This window comes from Emys orbicularis, chromosome 3 (assembly GCF_028017835.1).
Source record: "Emys orbicularis isolate rEmyOrb1 chromosome 3, rEmyOrb1.hap1, whole genome shotgun sequence".
Lineage (NCBI taxonomy): Eukaryota > Metazoa > Chordata > Testudines > Emydidae > Emys > Emys orbicularis.
Genome location: NC_088685.1, coordinates 213,658,372 through 213,681,104, shown reverse-complemented (window position 1 = coordinate 213,681,104; position 22,733 = coordinate 213,658,372). Strand labels below are relative to the sequence as shown.

Here is a 22,733-nt window from a genome sequence, read left to right as displayed (position 1 = left end):
TGTGATATATGTGTTAAGTATTATTAATATGGGATGTGGCCTAGGAAGGCTGATCCCAGCATGCCCTGCTCCGTCTTGATCCTCACACTTTCAGTGATGCTATTGGAGAGCTAGAGAAGCTCCCGTGTGAACAGCTATTTCCTTTCCATTGAATAGAGCAGTGCTGAAAGGAACTGGCGGTCCCAGGCCAGATGGTTCTCATTGGAGTCTGAGTCCTGTCTCTAGTAATGTTGGTGTTATGTATTGCTCCACTGTATGGCCTGCAAATTGCCTTCTCCTCACCATGTCCAGGGAAAATGGGGTATCCCCAGGAGTTGAATGGATGGGGCCATGGGCAGCAGGCATAAGTTAGAACAGCCTTAAGTCTGTTCTTACTTGTGCTGGGGTCTGGCCTGACACAAATCAGCCCTAGATTGAGGGAGCACAAAGCTGGCTAAAAGCCACCTTTTCCTTCCCCACTCTTCAATTGCACATAACAGACAGACTGGGAAGCTGGGCAAATACTTGGCTGTACTTTGATGGGGTGGTCACATCACAGAAAGGCTGGGAAGCTGGGCTGTTACCTCCCTGGGCAGCGAACGGGTGGTGTCGGGGACCACGGGACTCATAGGAGCAATACGCTCCAATCTGCTACCTGCTAACAGCTGCTAAGACAGCAGCTGAACCTCGACAGAGGACTCCAGTCCCGGCACCAGATTGGCAGCATGCTGGGGGTCCCGATTGATCCACAGCTTCTGTATAAACCCAGCACAGGAACAGGAAGTTGTCCATACAATTGGGAGAATGTGTTGCTTGTGCTCCTGCTCCCCGGCTTGACTCCCTTGTATCCCAACCTGGCCTGACTCTGGTTGTTATTAAGAACATAAGAATTGCCCTACTGTGTCAGACCAAAGGTCCATCTAGCCCAGTATCCTGTCTTCCGACAGTGGCCAGTGCCAGGTGCCCCAGAGGGAATGAACAGAACAGGGAATCATCAAGTGATCCATTCCCTGTGGCCCATTCCCAGCTTCTGGCAAACAGAAACCACAGTTCTGTCGTTCAGCTCTCAAGTTTGTCTCCTGGTTCTGATCTCCTGGTCGCCTGCCTCCAGGCACTCGATTCTCGGTTTGTCCCCTGACCTCCTGGTATCCAACCTGGCCTGACTCTCCTAACTCCTGCCTTGACCACTAGCTCAGACCGCTCTTGTCCTGATTGTGACAGGTGGTCATGTCACAGGCAGCCTGGGGAGTGGGCCCAGTACCTCCCTGCCCAGTGAAGAGGCTGGTGCCCCGCTCCTTCCTGCTGTGTGATGGTAAATGGACAGACGCGGTCTCGCCCATTTGTGCTAAGCCCTGCTTTGTGTTCTGTTTAGCTGAAGAAGATTGGTGGTGGTGGTTTCGGTGAGATTTATGAGGCAATGGATCTCCTGACCCGTGAGAACGTGGCCCTGAAAGTGGAGTCAGCCCAGCAGCCCAAACAGGTCCTCAAGATGGAGGTGGCTGTCCTGAAGAAGCTGCAAGGTAAGGTGGAAATGAGCTGGTAACCAACTGCTCTCTTCTCCAGCAAGTGTGTGATCTTACAATTGCCCTGCCATGGCCAGGGTTGGAGGCCAAGTTGGCTCGTACTCTCTCTAACTTTCTCCTTCGGCCTAGCTTAGAGTGTGTTTGTGACATTCAGCTTTTCAGCACAGAGCTCTGTTACGCTCTGCATAGCGTTGGGCTTCCAGAGTCTGAGACCTCTTCCACTCGGCTTATCCAGAGCACCGTGTCCAGTTCTGGGAGAACATTTCCTCCAGGTCTCTGGATTCCAGACTTGTCACTGAGGTTTCTTTATGGGCATTTCATGAAGCTATACCTGAGCTGAGCAGGTTCAGGTGTGGCAGGGTGGGTTAGGGTGAACTGCAAGTCCAAAGTACATAATTATAAATCAGATTATATACCTAGTCCAAAACAGACTAATGCACGAGCATTACATTCTACATTGTATCACATGCTTTACGATTGGCTTACTGATTTTATGAACCAATCCCTGTATAGATCATGAGCTGTCCATACGCTGCAAGATGTGCTAGTTAGCAAAGCTGCAAGCTGGTCACACGTGACTCTTCTGCTTACTTTTTATTTACTAGCTACAGATTATTTATAAGGCCACTTGTGAATTCATGTTTTGTGCATTGTTAAGCGCTGTTTCCTTACTTCTGTTTTCTTCCACTGTTCACGCAAGGCCTGCATTTCCACTCCTTTTTTTTTCTTTTTTAGTACAGCAGTGTTGGTTACTAACTGTACAACCATTAAAAGCACACTGGCTGCCTACTCTTCATAGTCCACAAAGGGTTAACTGCTCCTGCAATGGTGGTGCCTACCTCATGATATTGTTTGGTTATGAGCTGGGTGATGGGTATCAACTGTTCCAAAGTGTGTCTTATTAACCCCTTGTTTTAGTTCTTCTGTTCCCTAAGCCAGATGAATTCCAAGTCTGTTACTGTATATAGCACATGCAGTAGCCTTGAATACCTAACGATTACTAATAGGGATTTTAAGATCCAGGCTTAAGGGAGGAATACTGCTTTTAAATAGGGTGACCAGATGTCCCATTTTTAAAGGGACAGTCCCGTTTTTAAGCCCTCCTACAGTGTCCTGACTTTTTCTTAAAAACAGGTCAATTGTCCAGTATTTTCTGTCTCCCCCCGTCCCATCAGTACTGGCAGGTCCTGCTGCTGGCTGGATCTCTGCTCGCCAGCCGCCCACCCACCAGCGGTCAGTGCGGGGGGGGGTCCAGTGGCCGACGATGAGGGTGGGTGTGTAAGGCTGGTGGTGGGGTGAAGCCGCTCCCCCTGCTGGTCCATCAGTGCAGCCCCCGCTGTGTGCTGGCTCTTGGCCAGCAGGGCCCCGCCTCCCCGTCCCATTTCCAGCTGATGAGTGCGGTAGGTGCCACACAGTGGCCATTTACATGCTCCCCCTCTCACTGTCCTCACTCTACGTTGCCCCTTCACCCTCCCTAGCCCCGCTGCTCCTCCATATCCCCCCCGGCGGGGCACGTCCCGCTCCCAGCGCTGTGCGGAGAACCAGCCCCTGGTCGGAGCGCTCAGCTCACCAACAGTCTGGCTGGCAGGCTCCTTCCTTCCCCCACTGCCAGTGGCTGGGCCGGCGCCCCGGGAAAGCCCAAGACCCTCCGGCCTGGGGCGCTGGCCAGGAGGAGCCGAGCCCTGCGTGTGCCAAAGCCCCGCACGGTACTGGGACGGGGAAGCCTCTCCACCCCTCAGCTAAGCTCTGGAGTGGCGGGAAGTGATTTCCAACCTGTTCATGCTCTGAACCTGCAGCTTCACAGCAGCCCCCTCACCCCTTGGGTCCTGCCCCCAGGGAGCATGGAGCTGCTCCATCCCCTAGGCAGCCTCCCCTGCTGAGCCACCTCTCTGGTCAGGTTCCCTGGGCCCTGGTGCACAAGGCATCCTTAGGGCTTAACCCCTTCTTGCCCACACTATAGCCAGGAGGGACAGGAGGCGGCTGGGTTATGTCAGTGGCCAGCAGCAGCCTAGAGGTGTTAAGCTGCCTTTCGACACTGTGCGGGCAAGAAGGGCCAAACTGCTTCTAGCCACGGGAGACATGGGCCAGGTCATCCCTCCACTGCCCCCTCCCCACCGTGGCTGGAAGCAGTTCCCGTCGTCCCTTCCCTCCCACACAGTGCCGAAAGGCTGCTGCTGGCCACATTCTGGTGTGAACCCTGGCAGAAATCTGGGGAGGGGGGACATGTGACCCTGCGTGCCTCCCACGTGTTGCCTCGGGAAGATGCGGCGTCAGGTACTGGGAGAGGTGGGTCCGTTCAAGGGGCCCAGGCAGGCATGGTGGGCGGAGAGCGCCAGGCAGGGGAGGGAGGTCAGTCGGTCACACCCCTCCTCTCGTGTGAGAGAGGTTTGCAGGAGTGTGTGTGTGTGTGTGTGTGACCTCTCCCTGTGTGTGTGGGGAGGTCGGGCGTGCATGTCACCCCTCCCTGTGTGAACCCTAAAGCCTTAAAAATAAAAAGGCAAATAAAAAGTATCCAGCTACGCAGTATTTCTTTTTAACGGAGGCTCAGTCAACTTGATGTTAATTTGAACGTTTGTACTGCATAGTTCTGATTGATTGCCGTTGAACTCGCTTGAATATGAGTAATTTTACCAGGTGTCCCTTATTCAGCATAGGGAAATATGGTCACCCTGCTTTTAAAGCCTCCTTCTACAGTTACTATATCCCCTAACAGCTTGTATATTGTGTTTTTATCTATCACCACAACAAATTCAGCACATTCCCTGGATCCATACTGGAAGTGGTCCCCATCAGCCACCATACTACACTTGCCATTCCCAGCATAGGTAGTTTTTACTGCACCAACTTCCCAGCATCTCAACCATACTGTGCGATCTGTAGACGGTGCCCCCCAGAGTGAACCCACATGCCCACGACCCTGTTTGTAAGACATGATACCTCTTAGTGTCTCTCAAGTTCCAACAGCAGAACAAGTCTTGGGCTTTTCAGACCTTGTCATTTGTTTGCAACAATATTTGAGGAGGCAAAACAAACTCCTTCCACACCACGTGGGCTGTAGTGACTTCACATTTAACTTCATGGTATTGGATCTTTGTTAATTTCCTTATCCTGAACCAACTGCTGTCCTCTCTCTTGTACTACACATTTCACTTTTCTGTGGCAATAAAAGAGGGCAAGTTTTCTTGCTCCATGTTACTTAAGGCTGGTTTTACTTTGTATAGCGTGTATCCCCCATACTGCACTCTATTGGAGCACAATGATTTAATCCCATACTTCCTTGAAAGCAATCACAATATCATGTATATTATGTACAGATAACAAAGCTTAATGAATTCTTGGTTTTGCTCATTCAGTGGATGCGAGACATTTGTGGCTGTCTTCTGTCGAAATGCTTGGTCACATTCCCACAGCATCTTGATGTCAGCTTGGTTTCAGAGCGACATGTCAGTTGGAAACAGTCCAGTTCTTGTGCCAGTCTTATTAAGTTTCTTTTGTTGTAGTTGCTGCTCCCCCTTGGACGTTTTACACCATTCTAATGTAGACATTGGTATTCAAAAAGTGCCCCAACTGTCAGTGGGCACAATCCTTTAGGTAACTGCTAATTGGTCAAATTCAATAACTCTGACACATAATGAAATTGAACATTTCTGTACAACATTTCCCCCGGTAGATTTTAACCCTAAACTAGGGACCTGTTTGCAGTCTTAGACACTTTAATCTTTTTTGTTTTCTTTTGTTTGTTTTGACTTACAAAACGCTACCACAGGGGTCCGCAACCTTTCAGAAGTGGTGTGCCGAGTCTTCATTTATTCACTCGAATTTAAGGTTTCGCGTGCCGGTAATACATTTTAACGTTTTTCAAAGGTCTCTTTCTCTAAGTCTAGAATATATAACTAAACTATTGTTGTATGTAAAGTAAATAAGTTTTTTTAAATGTTTAAGAAGCTTCTTTTAAAATTAAATTAAAATGCAGAGCCCCCCTGGACCGGTGGCCAGGACCCGGGCAGTGTGAGTGCCACTGAAAATCAGCTCGCGTGCCGCAAGTTGCCTACCCCTGCTCTACCATATAGTTCTTGTGTTTATTCCCTTAGCGGCATTTATTTTACACCACAGTTAAACAAGACTTTTGAATACAATTTTCAACAGGAAATGTTGCCATGTTTGTGAATGGGCAGGGCATTATTCGAAGTTGCTCCATCATCCGTAATTAATAACCCGTTAAAAGAAAACAGGATTTGGGTGGCACTTTCTAACGGTGGTTGGGCTTCACTGCTTATATTTACGGATTTTCCTTGGCTCTGGGTTGGTTTCTCCTTTCAAAGCACGTGGCTATCTGAGAAAGAAAACACAACCTGTCAGAGCTCCTCTTTGGAGCCCTTATAAGATTTGAATTAAGTACCACATTCACATTTCTTTTCCCCCTTTCACTGGATACACTGCATGATCCATAGGAATGCCTACTGCTTTCATAAGTAACTTCCACTTTTCACTTGCCAGAACATTATATTACCGATGTCAATTTAATTATATATAATATATATTATTAATATTTTTTCTGCCACTGTTTCAGCTATTGCTTTATTACTGAAAAAGGGATCCAGCATCTATCCTTGTTCTGGCCACCCTTTGAGTCCCTATTTTCATTTACTAATTTATAGTTAACATTTATAACCTAATTTTTTTTTAAATGTTCAATCATTGTCAAAGCATTGAGGTGCCCAACGTGTTAACGAACAAAGTTAAGGCTGCCAGGAGATGTTGGCTGCTGCCCCAACAGAGTTTGGGTCAGCTTTGCAACTCTGAATGAAAGATTTGGCTAGATTTGTAGTGGAATCTTTTAAAAGCCAATTTATTTCATGCTTACGTTTGACATTTCCTTGTTAAACAGGTTTTTAAAAAAAAAGAAATTCTGCAGTCCCTTGCTGTGCTGCAAACAGTTCGAGACCAAATAAATATTTTAAATTTGCTCAGCTTAGCCTTCCCAGCTGAGCCTCTGAACCTTCTTCTCTCCTAAAATGGTTTTACACTCCTGCTGTCTTCCCCTTGCAAACGGCAAGTTATGAGCAGATGCCATCACATTTCTAAACTGCAATTTTATTTGTATATTTAAGCTTTGCACAGGCGAACTCTTTTGGCCTGGGCTCTAATAATTGCTGTATCTTAGCCACATTTTATTTTACTGCCATTTTTATTCCCTTATTTTCCTTCCATGTCTCAGCTATCTGAGGCCTGGTCTACACTTACCCCCCAAGTCGAAGTAAGGTACGCAAATTCAGCTACGTGAATAACGTAGCTGAATTCGACATACCTTACTTCGAATTTACCGCGGTCCACACGCGGCAGGCAGGCTCCCCCGTCGACTTCGCGGTACTCCTCTCGCCGAGCTGGAGTACCGCAGTCGACGGGGATCACTTCCTGGTTCGATTTATCGCGTCCACACCAGACGCGATAAATCGAACTCGGAACTTCGATCCACAGCCGTCGAACTACCGGGTAAGTGTAGACTAGCCCTGAGTCTTTAGTAAGCTAATTGTAACACTTCAATTTTTTCTTTTTCTGACTGGCAGTATTTCTGTTTTAACTTACTACGTGTTTCCCCCATTTTTTCCCCTTACAGTCTGTTGTTTGGGTTGATCAGCGCCCCTTGTGTTACTCTAAATTATTTTTCTACACAACTGTACCCAGGTTACATCCACACTAGTACACTCAGAAGCAGTGAAGCCATATAGAAATCCCTATTTTGTTTTTAGTGATTTTGACTAAATCGTCCATAGTCAAATGATCTTGTCTGTCTGCCTGCAGCAGTCATTTATACTTTATTATTTACAGATCATTACTTTGAGAAAAGGGTTCATTTTCCTTCAGAGTGGCTGTTAAAGGCTCCTGGGGACAAAAACATAGCAGTAATCACCACCTGACCCCCTTGTATCATTGACCGAGGGTTCCACCAGTCGTGACTATCCAGAGTTGTACTGACATAACTGGGTTTTATTATTAAACTTTTTAACATTTCTACTTTTAACACTTCTACTTCCACTTTGTAACACCTCCACAACCCCAACGGTTTAGTTCCCTCCGAGCTATGCAGTGTTAAATGGTGCAATCCCTCCTTTATAACTGCCCATACCTTTTCCTTAAATCACTTACCTATCTCCCAAAGTGACACATTTCTCAGTGATTTTTCTTCCTGGCTTTGAGCTTATCTTTGTAGTTTTTTTGCACATATTCTTTAGCTACAATTACTGCTCCTCCATGGTTGTCCATGAGTCTTAATCTTTAAAGCTCCACTGACATTCAAGAGACCTTTGCTGTGACCTGCCAGTAATTCTTTTCCATAGATATCCAAATTACCGCCTTCTATTTCTCTTACGTTACGGAATTTTTCTTAGGAGAGAACATGTTTTTTTCCTTCTTATTTTTTTTAAATGTTGCTCCTGGAGTTCCATTTTTCCACCCGGTCCCAGTCTCCTGTCACTTTTCTGGGGAGTCCAAAGGGTCTGCCCTTGGATTTAATCCAACCCTCCAGCGAGGTATTGGCTTCCTCATACTTTAACCCTTTCAGTTCCATTTCCCTTACTGTGAGCGTTGTTGCCTAACACAAAGGGGTGTATTACCGGACGGGGAGATCCCAGGTTTACTCTGGACTCATCACTGAAGGTATTTTACCTGCTTTAGACAAGTGGATCCTGGGTTCTGGCACCAAAATGTTGGGATTCCCTCAGACCTTTTCCACTCGTCTTATCCAGAGTGCCTCTTCCAGTTCTGGGAGAACATTTCCTGAAGTTCTCTGGAATCCCACACTCGGTTGGAATCCAGACTCGTCGCTGAGGTGTCTTTATTGGCATTTCATGGAGAGCTACACGTGATGTAATCAGGCTCCGGTGGAGCATGGTGAATTCAGGGGCACAACAACTCCAAAGTACAGCACTGTAAATCAGGTTATATGCCTATTCTAAACAGACTAACACATGCGCATCACATTCTACATTGTATCACATGCTTGACGATTGGCTTATTGATTTTGTGACCCAATCCCTGTATAGATCATGAACTATTCCTATGCTACAGTATGTACTGGTCAGCAAAGGTGCATCTGTGAGTTTATCACGCATGACCTTGCTTATCATTTATCTACTAGCTATGTATTATTTACAAGACCACTTGTGAATTCACGCTTTGTGCACTGTTAATCTCTGTTTCCTTACTTCTGTTTTCTTTCATTGTTCATGCAAGGCCTACACATAGGGTATGTCTGCACAGCAAAGACAAACCCACAGCTGGCCCATGACAGGCGGTTTGGGCTGCTGGACTATTTTCATTGCTGTGTAGACTTCTGAGATCAGGCTGGAGCCTGGGCTCTGGGACCCTCCCACCTCTCAAGGTCCTGGGTTCCAGCCCAAGCCCAGAAGTCTACACAGCAATGAAACAGCCCCGCAGCCTGAGCCCCACGAGCTCGGGTCGGTTGGCACGGGCCAGCTGCGATGTCTAGTTGCTGTGTAGGCATAATCACAGTGGCCACTATCTTGCTCACTGAACTTGCACCCGTGGAAGTTTTCGGACACGTAGATGAGCTGATTTTAGGCACTGAGGGTTAATGTGCCCCAACAGGCTGTGAGAACAGCAGGGAAAGGGGTGAACCTGAGAGGTGGAGGAGGTGGGTGACCCTGATTACACAGTGAGGAATGAGGCCTAAGATGTCTGACCAAGATAGAGAGAGAAGACTGGGCTGCTGTCTCCCAAAGCCCCTGAGCAGTGGTGGTGATGACCAAACCCATGCTGAGGAGTGTAGGGAATTCCAAGGGCTGTTGTCCACTTGAGCACGAGTGGAACGAAAACCGACAGCACCAAGGGCAGTAGTAGGGGACTGGGCAGAGAACGGGTAACTGGCCGATGTCGGTGGCCTTCTCAGAGGTGCGAGGCTTGGCTAGTGTGGAGGAAGGCTTTGGAGTCAGACTGTGGCAGCCTGCTCGGATGGCAGGTGACTGTCTGTATTATACTGAGTCCATTTAAAGAGATGGAGTCTCATTTAGACTACGATTGCTTTACAATGCTAGTCTGGCAAGATAAACGAGGGGGTCAGGCCCAGCTTCGTAGGTGGAAAATTAGCAGAGTTTGTAAGTCAGAAGGGGCTGATAGGAGGTTTCTGTTAGCTCAGATACAGCCTCAGTTCCACTCTACACATTAAACTGGAGGTGGAGTTGTCCCGCTCCAGGGCTGATAGGGAGAGGAAGGTGAGAGTGAATGTACTAATGTGTATTTGCATACAGAGGAGAGGGGGGTGAGGTGGAAGGGCTGTCCTGCAGCTCATAAAGATTTACCAGGCCAGTGAGACACAATTTGGTACCAAAGAGATTGCGGGAGAAGTACTTTGGGTAAGGACGCCAGCAATGAACCATCAGTGGTGTCGGCTACAGACTGCGATGGCCAGGGAAGGGGGGGAATGAGGAATTCTGAACCAGCTTCCAAGGACCTCAGTGTGGTGTACAGCGATCACTTGGAGCTTAAGGAACTTGCAAGAGCTCTGCTTTACTCTGTGTCCACCTCCACCTGGCTGTGCATAACAATCACAAGAGCTTCCTCGTGCCCCGCCCACACTCTGGCTGGGAAGCTCAGCCCTTCAAGTCGCAGTCTCCAATATCACGTCTTCCCTTCCCAGCCCAGACTCAATAACCGTGACCCTTAAAAACCAAAATGAACACACCACACAGCTACAAATATTGATAACCCCCCTAAGTACTAAACTCACCACCAGTGGTCAACTAGACTTTGCCTTTTGTTAAACGCTCTAGCTCAGTGGTTTTCAAACTTTTTGTATTGGCGAGCCCTTTCACACAGCAACCCCCCTTATACATTAAAATTGGGGGGGATCATTTAATTTAATGGGGGCTTGGGGCTATCAGCCCCACGGAGCTAAGAACTCACAACCCCCATGTAACCACCTTGTGACCCCCTGAGGGGTCACACCCCCCAGTTTGAGACCCCCTGCATGAGTGTGTCTGCAACCACTGTATCGCTCAGGTTTGCAAATCATACCTTTGTTGCAGAAAAAATAATCTCGGAGAATACAGAGGATAGGATGGGTGTGTCGGAGTGAGGGAATGACTTCTTAGCCTGGCAGGGCTAGGCCATACACCTGTGATGTGGGAGTCCCAGGGCCCAGTCTCCCTGCTCCAGTGTCTCACTAATTATTTATCCAAAGTAAAACCCTTCAGCAGGAGCCCCACATCAGACTATCCCGTAGCCCTGTGGTTAGAGCACGCCCTTGGGAGGGGGGAAACCCCTGTTTAAATCCCTTCTCCCCCATCAGGCAGGGAACCTGGGTCTCTGACATCCCAGGTGAGTGCTCTACTTGGCTAAAAGTTATCAGGTGAGCACCCCCACCTCCTTCGGCCGGGTTTTGAGTGGGACCCAGTTCGGTAAGCATGATCAGAGGACACCAAGTGGATCTGGCCTCAAGGGTGAGATAGGTGCTCCTCCACCTACCTTCCCTGGTTGTGAATCGCAGTGGGGCTTAGGTGGGAGATAGGGGCCTGGATGCCTGATGTTTTACCCTGAACATTTAGGCACTGAGTGAATTTAGGCACCTACAGGGGTAGGTGGCAGCCGAGTGAGGGCCTTGGAGATCTCAGTGGGACCTAACCTGGGACTCAGGTGTCTAAGTCCCTTTGTGGAGCTGGGCCTCAGTGCTTAAGGAACTTGCAAGAGATCTCTCTATTCTGTGTCCGCTTCCAACAGGCTGTGCGTAACAACAAGCGCTTCACGGTGCCCGGCCCAACCTCTGCCCATTCCCAGCCCCTACGTCACAGTCCCCAGACCACACTCAGAACGGCTCACTCCTCTATTAATGGAGTGCTTTAATGTCCTTGGAAAAGCAGGTCAGCTCAGCTCCCTCCACAGCATGTCCCTGCCCCCGCACCTGGGCAGCGGTAGGAGGGCTGGGGCTGGGGAGTGCCTGTGGGAGTGTATTCTGGGAGTGGTGTTATCTTTGGCAGAGTCCACGCAGGACTGTGGAGACCCTCCACTCCCAAGGTGGGCCCTGGGGCAGTGGAGGGCCGGAACGATGCTGCTAAGTGGCAGGGCTTCAAAGCTGGGGCAGAGGCAAAGTGCCTGGTGCACACATCCCTATGCCCCTGGCAGCTCCCCTGAAGTCTGCTGGGTTTGAGAGCGGAGTTGTTGCCAAGTTGGCAGGGAGGGGAGCCATCCGCCACTCCTCACCTCCGGACCGAACAATCCTAAGGAAAGTCCTTGAAATGCCTTCCAGATCCCAGTCTCTCTCCCACAGCTTCTCCTAGGAGAAGGGCAGTCTGGCCTCTAGGTAACAAATACAACTGAACACAGTGATCCCAAAAATAGAGAGAGTCCAGCCAGAGGAGACGCCACCCTGGGCTGCTAAGGAGAGTCTGATTATCATGTCAGGGTGATAAGAAAACTTGGTAGCATCCATCCCAGGCTGGGTGAGGTCTGCATACAGTCTGGTGGCATGGGCAAGGGTCTGAGATTTCAATACAGTAAATGAAAAGGAATTAAACCCCGAGTCCGATTCTGCCCTTAGTTATGCACTTGCAACGGCCCTGAAGCTAATGGGGAAGAGGTGAATGTGTCTGGCTGGGGAGGTGGCTGTTACCACAGCGCAGCGGGGAGCAGTATGGAAAGCAATCCGTGTGAAAGAAGGCTGAGAAATTCTCAGAGGCACGAGGGGCAAGCAGCGGCCAGTGTGGTGTCATGAGGGACCGGGCAGGGGAAATGCCACTGCTGAAAAGGGGAAAGAAAGGAAGCAAACTGAGTGAAGAGCCAATTAAGGCTTGAGAGGGAAAGAGAAAGGTCAGTAAACGAGGCAGGCGGAAATGGCGCTGACAGAGGGCTTACAAGGTCTAACAAGGGCTTTCACAAATATAGCCGGGGGAGAATGCACGCTAGTAAACGAACAGGGGTGTGAAATTCGGCGGGGTAATGTGGCTGAAGAAAAGTAATCAAGAGATTTGGACAATTGTGAATGAATGAAGAGGCTGTGATTGAGTTATTGATGCAAAGCAGGGAGGGAAATCCTTGAATACTCATGTGGCACGGACAGTCACTTCTGACAGTTATGTGAGGGGCTGGGGGACAGGAGGGGGCTAAGTTGTAGGGGGTTGGGGGACTGTTTTAGAAAGATTTTAGATTGCGCCCTAGTGATGCAAAGTGGTGTTACTGTCCTGGGGTCAGGCTCTGCTGCTTTTCCATAGTGACGCCTGGCAGCCTGGCACTGGGGATGGGCCGGGCGAGAGGCAGTCCACCAGCTGGCAGCAGTGGAGAGGACAGGAGGGTGCGGCAGAGGGCCGGGGAGGGATGAGGTAGGGGCTGGCGACATGGAGCTGGTGACAGCCCAGTGGGGAGAGGAGGAAGCAGGCTCAGGATTTGTTACTAGATGTACACAAGGAGTCGTTGAAGGGAAGGCAGTAGAGGTGGGCTGTCTAGGATGGATATGGTGTTATAGCTGGGATGCCGCGTCACCAGCCACATGGTGGTTCTTGGGGAGGCTTCTGCACATTCCCACTAGTAGGCGGTGTCCTGTAGCCCCCTCACAGCCTCTCGCTCTCCAGACACAAGGGTGTGGAAGGGGCCTGGCGCCGGCGCAGATCTCCCCTTTTATCAGCACTCTCTAGTGCCCGTATCTGTACCCGCACAGTCACGGGGAAGGTTCCAGTGGTGTGGGTGATGTTAGTGCGTTCTTCAGGACGCTCAGTGCTATCGCCAGGATCCCGTAGCCCACCTGTCTGTCAGACGGCCTGACTCCGAGCAGGGGGCTGCCTGTGAGGAGGTCACACCCACTACTTTGCCTGCCTAGGGGAATCATAGTTCTCTCCATAGGGCCTTGCCCCAAGGCCAGGCGGAGCAGACAGAATCTCCTGTAGGCACCACTCCTACAGGAGGAGACCTACTGGCCCCTGAGTTTTGAGGGAAGGCCTTTGTGGGAACCATAAGGCCCTGTCCTTGTCCCTCAGCCCCTCTTTAGGGGGCCAGGGGAAAGGCTCTTCTGCCCAAACTGACACCTGCTTCTTGATCTGGAGCCAGGGCACGGGGTGAGGCAAATTCCCCCTCTGGGTCAGTTCTGCTCGAGATGGAGGCACTGTGGGTCAGAAGTTACTCCGGACTCCTCAGTGCAGGCAGCAGCCTCTCCTGGTCCTGAGAGCAGTAGAAGCCATGCCTGGGTATGATGCTCCAGTGCCAAAGGCTCCCCCAGCATCTCGAGATTCCAGGACCATGATGGATGCGGCAGGGCCACCACCAGGCTGCATGGCCCCCTGACTGCTGGTAGCATGTTCAGTGCTCGGATCCAAGGAGAAATGTTGGAGCCTGGCTGTGACTGTCCAGCCCCAGTGTCTCCTTGGACTCTCCCCACCTCTCCTAGACATGGGGGATCTCTGGTTCCAGGCCCTCTCCAGCATGGTCTGACCTCCTCCTCCTCCTCCCTCCCCCGCCTAACCTGAGTGGGCTCCCTCTTCAGAGCTGGATTCTTCCCCCTTTGTTGTGGCTCGGGGGGTTGTCTGAGCTGGCCTCAACACCATCTGGAACAGATTTTGAAGCTCATCCACCCTGACAGCCCATCTCCTAGATCCACCGGGCCTTACAAGGCCCACCAAATGTTCCATCTAGAGGGACTTCCCCGTGGCATTCCTGGCGGGGTTGCACCTGCCGGTTCCCCTTGGATTTACTTAGGCATCACTCAGACTGTACAAGGAGGGTTGAGAGCCATTCATCTGCTTTCCCCAGTGCTTCAGAGGAGGTGCCTTCTCAATCTCCTGCTCGACTCGCAGCCTCCCAGGCAGCCTGACTTTGTGCAGCCTGCTGAGCTAGTGAGTATGGCTCTCCATACAGACGGTGATGTTGTGGCTTCTCCCACCTCACCCACAGTGTAATGCAGGGTCCCCCCTGGCTGCCTGGGACCTGGCAGCAGAGCAGCAGTCAGCGGCGGTATCGCTGCACTGAAGAAGAAGAGGGTAGACACACAGATGATACACAATAGTAAATGAAAGTAAAAACCAGCTTGCCCAAGAAGCAGAAGGGTGCCCATCAGGAGATCAGCGAGAGCCCTTGCACGTCTGTGGCATTGTCTTCCAGCTTCTGCACTCCTTGTCATGTGTACAAGCAAATCTTACTACTGACATGGGTGACTGCAAGATGACCCAGGGTTGGAAGGTCAGTCTTCATGCGAATTCATCCCCATTCCCTGGCAGATGTGCTGTATGGCATGGGTGGTGCCTTTCTCCTCCTCCCCCTCTTCACTTAGTACCATAAACCACTGTGGCACTGTGACAGAGTACACCCCTGTGTTCACTTCCTCACACTACTGTAATAATCTTTGTACAGAGTATGCCTTGCAAGGCAACATTTGAAAACTCACAATTGGCTGGTCAGTATCGTCCTGGTAAAATACGTGCAGCAACCTTGTATGTGAAGTTATAAGATTCCCCTGCATGGTGTTATTAGCACATGTTCCAAATCCCACGGCCCTGCCCAAACAGAGGTTGGCAAACAGGTCTGTTCTAAACAAAAGAAGGTGTGTTCTGCTTAATTTGCATTTAAGCAGTAAACAGAGTCCTCAAGCAGGAAGGGAAGTTCAAACAGGTAAAAAACCAGCAGGGAACATCCTTCCACGTAGACTCTTTGGCGCCTGGGTCTCAGCTGGAAATGTTTTTCAGGAGAGGGACTGAAACTATAAAAAGGAGGGACAAACACCCCAAGACACACCTCTCTCTCTCCCTGCCCATCGCATTCACTGCACTTGAAAAGACAAAGGAAGCAGCCACTGGACTCGGGGAGGGGTCTGGCCTAAAGAATCTAATGTCATTTGCAGGGCCGGCGCTGGCTTTTTGGCTGACCCAAGCAAAAAAAAATGGGGCGGCCAGAACGGCAAAGCAAAAAAAAACAAAAAAAAAAACCTGCAGCGCGGGTGCAGGGGGACCGTCTGGGGGGGGAGGGGGAGGGAGAGAGAGAGAAGTGGGCGGCCAGGGCTACAGCAAGGGCGCTGCCACGCGGCCCCTCCCGCTGCGCCGCCTCCTGCCGCGAGGGCTCCACTCCGGTCGGCGGGGAGGGAAGGAAGAGGACTGCCCTGCAGGGCGCTCTGGTTCTCCGCGCCGCCGCCCCCTACAGGGCGGCCGGAGCGGAACAAGAACAACAACAACAAAAAAGCGGCCATGCCGCCCTAGGATTGGGCAGAATGCCGCCTCGAACAATCTGCCGCCCCAAGCACCAGCTTGCTCAGCTGGTGCCTGGAGCCGGCCCTGGTCATTTGTCAAGTTAGGCATCAGTAAACGTTCTATCTTTATTTTTCTTGTAATCATTTCTGGCTTTTACGCCTCATTACTTGTGCTCATTTCAAATCTCTCTCTTTGTAGCTAATAAACTTGTTTCCTTGTTTTATCTAATCTAGTGTGTTCAAGTTAAAGTGTCTGGGTAGCAAGTTGTTACCATATTATTCCTTTAAAGGAAAAAGAGAGTTAGTGTATCCATACTGTCCAGGAGTGGGCTGGGCGGTACAGGGCATATGCTCCTGGGGAAAATCTGGGACTGGGAGTGTTTGGGGTCATTTTTAAGGCTGGTAAGAGCCAAGGTGTGGCTGGCTGGCGGCAGCACACACAGACTCACTAGCTGGGAGTGACTTACCGGTTGGAGGCTATTTGTGAGCAGTGAGGCTTTGTAAAGGGTCCCCCAGGTTACAGGGCAGGGTTGACACAGCTACTCATTAGTCTGGATTGTACCTCAGTACGGCACAGGCATGCGTATTGCTTTACAGGACCAGACTTCTGCCCGGCGAAGATTAGTCGGTGTCAGACCCAGATGGCCATCAGCCATGGGTAGGGGAGGGCACAGAGAAGTCCGGAGTTGCAAAGGGAAGGGTCACCTCTTGTGCTCCCCTTGCTAGTTCCCTTCCCCCCATGTGCACAGAGCCTGGCTCTGGGGAGTGGGTCAGGGTGAGTTCCCCTGGTCCCAGGGAAGCTGCCCTCCAGAGTTTGCGGTGGGCATGTATAACGAAGGAAAGGAAGGAGCAGAGTTTTCTTTTTCTCATTTGTCAAGAAGGCCCCTGTGACTGCGAGAGGAGTTGACTTTCCTCATTTCCTGAACCTCTGCACCTGCTTTGGAACGCTGGCAGAGGGAGACAGGGCTGCTTGGTGTCGTGATACTTGGCTGTCACTTTCCAGAGCAGATGGGACACTTTTAAAATGGCAGCGTTTGTTCTGGAAGGTTACAATACTGAGTCCCTTGGGGCATTCCTGCAGGGGCAGAGTTAAGGGTGTTTGTGGGGGTGTTGTGTGAGAAGCATTACCTTAGCTCTGTTTCCTGACTTTGTTAAATGTCTGGGGTTTGTTGTTGTAATGTTAATGCTCTGTTTAGGGTTTGCACATGGCTCGAGTACCTGTGCTTTAATCTGACCCTGGTGGTAGCAATCTTCACTTCACTTTAGCTATGTGCCGTGTGTAACCCCAATGGATTTATCCCCTTTGCCCTTCTCTGTGCTCCTGTGGGGAGGAGCTGCTGTAAACTGTTGGATCAAGCACTATGCTGAATGCTGAGCCGTTGCTGGGTGGGGCCCTGCTGCAGTGGAGACAGACAGTCACTTTAAGAAGATTCCTTTGTAAAATGTCGCTCTGCCATCCTCTGTGCAGTGAGAAGGAAAGCGTCTGACCCGCCCTGGGACTGCGGCTCGGGGATTCTGAGGGGGTGTTGCTCAGGGCTCCAGGCTTGCTCTGTAGGAAGAGGTGGGACGGATGCTCAGCGAGAGCCGGGGGTAGGAGCGTACATGTGTGTGCATGCCGTGTGCTGGGCTCCCTGGCTGTGCCGCTGCAGACTGCAACTGTGTGAAGCTGGGAGCCATGTGCGCTTCTCCTTGACCTCTCGCCGCAGGACGCCTGCTCCCATATCTACAAGCTCCCAGAGTTCACTGTGGCATTTCTCCTGTCCATTCCTTTGGCTCCGGTTAACAATCTCATTACGTAGGCCTCTGATTAGTTTTACTCTGCAGTGCAGGGATCTGCTGAATATTGAACAGTTGTGTGAGGTGCAGACTGTCTGTCATAGCCATGCTGTGGTCTGATTGCATCATGATCTGATCACAGCAGGCACCGAGCGGTGGTGCATTGCCTGTTCCCTGCTCACTGCAGGGGGAGGCAGAGGTGGGGATGTCCTGACACAGGAGGGCCCTTCCACAGTTTGCCCATTTGTTCCCAGATAGCTGTCGGGTTGCCTTTCGCGATGCCGTTCCCTGGCGTACCTGTGTTGCTTTAATTAGTGGAGAATTCTGCAGTCTTAGCTCCATGTAATTCTGTTCTCATCCTTTTGCAGAGGCTTTTTGTGTGGCTGAATAAATCTGTGTTCTAACCAAGCGTGCGCTGCGTGTCCCTGGTGTCGAAGGGGCTGGGTGAGGGATGGATGGAAGGGGATTCAGAATGAGCCGTGCTGAGCTCGCCCTGTTTGCCGTTGTCTGCCGTGCTCTGTTTGGGAGTTGGCAGTTACCTTATCTACCAGGAAAACGGTTCAGGTACCACCCCGTGACAGATGCACTCTGACGAAACAAAGGCACCTGCTGACTTTCTGGGGCCTTCTTCCCTTCTGCTCTAAAATGTGCTTGGCTCCTCTCCTGCTCTGATCTCCAGGGTGGGGTCTTTCTCCCCAGCCTCAGAGGACAGTCTCCTTGACTGGACATCATCTTCCTGGCCATGGAGAGAGAAGATCCTGGGGTCCCCAGCTAAGTTCCCTCTAAGCTGCGCGGCTGTGCAGCAGGCTATTAAGGGCCATGCAGATGGGGAGAGGCGCCCCGCTCCCAGCCTCAGAGCTGCCGCAGCCGGGATGAGGTGCTTCTCCCCGGGCCCCGGGCTGCTGCGGTGAGAGAGGGCTGGGGGGAGTCCTCTCTCTCTCCCTGCCACAGCCCCGGGGCAGCCTGCACCCCAAACCCCTCATCCCCGGCCCCACCCCCAGCCGGAGCCTGCAGCCCCCCCGCCCCACCCCTGAACCTCCTCCTGCACCCCAAACCCCTCATCCCAGCCCCACCCCCAGCTGGAGCCTGCACCCCCCCTTCCCCACCCCTGAACTTCCTCCTGCACCCCAAACCCCTCATCCCCAGCCCCACCCCCAGCCAGAGCCCGCACCCCCCCCATACCCCAATCTCTGCCCCACCCCTGAACTTCCTCCTGCACCCCAAACCCCTCATCCCCAGGCCCACCCCAGAGCCTGCACCCCCAGTCAGAGCCCTCCCACCCCACCCCTCTGCCCCAGCCCTGAGCCCCACCCCCGCCACACATCACCTCCATATTGGTGCACATAACAAAATTCATTCCGCACATGGATCTAAAAAATTAGGGGGAACGCTGGTCCCCACCAGGGTTGTATTCGTGCTGCTCCGGAATTCTGATAGTCGGATGGGCAGCATAGTTGCCCACGTCCCAAGCCGTGCCTGCTGTACCCCTTGCTCCCACCAAGCACAAGCAGGCTGACTGGCCAGGCACTGGCGCCATGCCTTTCCTAGGGGCTTCTCCTGTACAGAAAACAGTCTGTCTATCTGGGGCCTGCTGGACTTGAAAAGTGAGACGAAGATAATAAGACAGAAAATACCCTATTGCCTCTGTATAAATCCATGGTACGCCCACATCTTGAACACGGCGTGCAAATGTGGTCACCCCATCTCAAAAATCTATTGGAATTGGAAAAGGTTCAGAAAAGGACAACAAAAATGATTAGGGGTATGGAACGGCTGCCATAGGAGGAGAGATTAATAAGACTGGGACTTTTCAGCTTGGAAAAGAGACGATTAAGGGGGGATATGATTGAGGTCTATAAAATCATGACGGATGTGGAGAAAGTAAGTAAGGAAGTGTTATTTACTCCTCATAACACAAGAACTAGGGGGTCACCAAATGAAATGAATAGGCAGCAGGTTTAAAACAAATAAAAGGAAGTATTTCTTCAGGGTCTGGTACAATTCAATATTTTCATTAATGACTTGGATAATGGAGTGGAGAGTATGCTTGTAAAATGTGCGGATGATACCAGCTGGGATGGTATGATGGGGTAGTCTCCCCTTAAGAGTAATAGAGCCTAATGGTCAGCCGACCCCATCAGGTGGCATGGCCCTTTAAAAGTTTGAAAAGTCCGACTATATATACCAAGATCTGGGAATGACTGGGAGAGAGGAAGCCATCCCGGGAGCAAGAGGGAAGAAATGCCCTTACTGTTTCTTTAAGGGCCTGGGGCCAGGAGCCGTGCAGAGAGGGCAGGGCAGGGCAGGACTCCTCTCTTGCCCGGCCAGCTGGGAGAAGGAGCCCAGCATAAAGGCTGCCTCCTCCCTCAAGGGTGACCTGTTAAGCCCCCTGAAAGCCAGGCAGCTAGTTAAAGAGAAGGTCCAGCTGAGGGAGAAGCTGGCGAAGGCCCCAAGCTGGCTAACCCACAACTCGGCTCCCAAGAGGAGCTGGCGCTCCTGCTTCAGAAGGGCCAGAGGATGTGATTAGCAGAACCCAGCTCCAGCCAGGAGAGCTGGAGACACTCCTGTCTAAGGAGAGAGTGAGGAACTAGCAAATACGGCTCAGCTCCAAAGAGGAGTTCTGGGCTCGCCTGCTTGAGGGAGACTGAAAGGAGTAACTCAGGGAAGGAACTGGGAAGGGTTCCAGAAACAGACTGTTTACAGGTGAGAAAAGTCTCTTGATGGGAGGAGCCAGAGATTGCTAGTTGGACTGAGCCCAAGATGACAAATGTCCCTGGGTGTATCTGAGTAAGCACCTCCTTATGGTTATGGGACACAGGCTGTGGTGTCGGTGGGTGGCTAGCAGCTTTGGCCTTGAAGGTTTAATCTGGAGTATTTACTATTCTAATTCTAGCTATTGTTGTTAGGCCAATGTCCTGTTCCTGGTTGACTCCTGCTGAGCTCTTGGCTTCAGTGGTATCCAGTGGCTGTGAGTTCCAGAGGCTAAATACATGGGGTGGGAAATTTGAGACTCTTCAGTTTCATTGGCTGGCTCAATCAATCTTCCCTAATATCATTCCTCCTTCTTACTATGTAAACTTCTATTGGGTTTACACTTATTCCTCTTTTAAGATAAACGGTCCCGTCTTTTAAGGCTGACTAGATGTTGGCTGTGAAGCTCTTTCTCTGCAGAAGCTGGGTCTGGTTTCTTATATTATATTGTGTATGTTTGTGTTTCCCTGCAGGGAAAGACCATGTTTGCAGATTTATCGGCTGTGGAAGGAATGAGAAATTTAATTACGTGGTCATGCAGCTTCAGGTGAGTTCTTCTGTTCCCTGTCTCAGAGACACCTGGGCTTTGCCGTTGTTCCCAGCCAGCAGGAGAGTGAGGTGAGAGTTGGGGTGATGGCTGGCTGGATGAGGGAGGGGGATCTTTTGATGCCTGTTGCCCGTTGGATCCTTGTGTGGCTCAGCATGAGACTCTCCCCTTCTGTATAGTCAGCACCTCCAAGAGCCTACGGAGCTACTGGGGCTCTGTGTAGGGCCCATGGCAAAAGCAGCTGTCCCCCACAACAGGCCTTCGCAGGTGAAGAGATGAAATCACTGGCTGGGATTGCGAGGAGGGGAGAAACAGCTGATGGAAGGCCTCATGGGGAGGGGGGGCGGGAATAACCTCTCGTGAATGGAGATTTAAAGCAGCACCTTCATCTTGGTAGTGAGCCAGTTTCAAACAACGAGTTAGAAGCAGATTGATCTTTGACGCCTGCCCCAGAGTGTCTCTCAGCCAGTGTTGGGGGTTTTACAATCACATTTGCCCGTCGATTATTATTTATTGTATTGTTTGTGTGACAGTAGCACCCAGAAGCGCCGACTGTCCTCAGGGCTCCATTGCGCTTGGTGCTGTATAGTCATAAAATAAAAGGCCCTCTCTGCTCGAGAGAGTTTACACCTGAACCAGGCACAATGTGACAGATGGGTGCAGAACGCTGTGGACGGAAGGTGAGGGTGACAGTAACAAGTACTAGGAAGTCAAAGTCTCATCTACTAGCCCAGGGTACAGTTTCTCTCATTCACTTATATTATTTAATTTAAATTAAATTAAAGAATCTTTATATTTCTTTAAATTAAATGATACAAGTGAATGAGAGAAACGGGTAGATCACTAACTGAGCAGCTGCCTAGCCAGTAACATTAGACAGCTTTCCAGTGGGCATCGCAGCAGAGGTGGGCGAAGAAGGGAACTGAAGGCCAGAGGAAGCGGCTGTGTGAATTGATATGGGGAGGGTGTTCCATGCGTAGGGGGCAGCATGGAAGAGGTGCCAAGGTACTTGTTGGTGCGGGGGGGAGGGGAAGCAGAGAAGCAAGTGATGGTGGCTGCCCTGGTTGATGGAGCAAAGAGGATGCTGAGATGTGCCATACACCAAGTCCTGTCAAATACCCAGAGCAAGCAAGCTGGCAGATAGACAAGTAGGGTTTCCACCAGCCCCTTGAAGGGATCTTATGTGGTATAGCTAAAGATAATAGGTAAATGCTATTCAGAGAGAATTTGTGACTTTTTTGTTATCTTGACCATGCCCCTTCAAAATAAACATCTCATTCTTTTAATGTATACTTCTTACCTGAGGGCTTGTCCCCTGTGTCTTCCTCTTGGTGCTGGATGCAGTCAGTGCCTCTTCTATCTAGGGGAATCTTGCATCACTCTGAATGCAGTGGGTGCAAGGCCTTTTCAAAAGGACAGGGAAAGCCACGGAGGCCAGGCTGAAAATGTACCTCTTTGGCTGCTCCATGTGCCCCATTGGACCCTCCTGGAACAGCCGTCGAGGTTCTGAAGAGTGGGGCTAAAAAACCAGCACCGTCTAACTTCACTTGTCTGTTCCTGCGAACCTCCAGAGTCGTTCCTGCTGCTTTTAGTGGCAGTAGTTGTAACCTTCTAGCCCGTGCTAGCCCTGCAGAGCCAACACAGCTGTACAAGAGTCAATGCAGCCTGAGCTCCTCAACAGAATTCTCTTAAGATGTAATTGCAAGACCCAATTCTGCCCCACTTCCACCTGTACAAGCCCCCTGAAGACAAGGGGCCATGGGGTAACGGAGGACAAAACGTGACTGATGGTGTACTGTCAGTGCACAGGCTGAGTTGGAAGGGCCGGCTCAGCTGCTAGAAAAACCTGCTTTTTTTACTTGTCAACGGAGGCAATTTTCGATGGAGTCATTGACACACAAACTCACGGATGCCGTTTTCACAGTGTCACTTGACAGTGCGGTTTTAGACCCAGACGTTTGTCCATTGCTCGTCGAAATCA

General features: G+C 50.8%; 1 protein-coding gene across 1 annotated transcript in view; it reads left to right on the top strand.

The window, feature by feature from the left end:
• Nucleotides 1-22,733, top strand: part of TTBK1 (tau tubulin kinase 1) — a 120,731-nt gene that overhangs the window by 24,431 nt on the left and 73,567 nt on the right. The window contains 2 exon segments of the mRNA XM_065401734.1: nucleotides 1,352-1,499; nucleotides 20,679-20,752. Coding sequence (XP_065257806.1) covers nucleotides 1,352-1,499; nucleotides 20,679-20,752 — 222 coding nt within the window.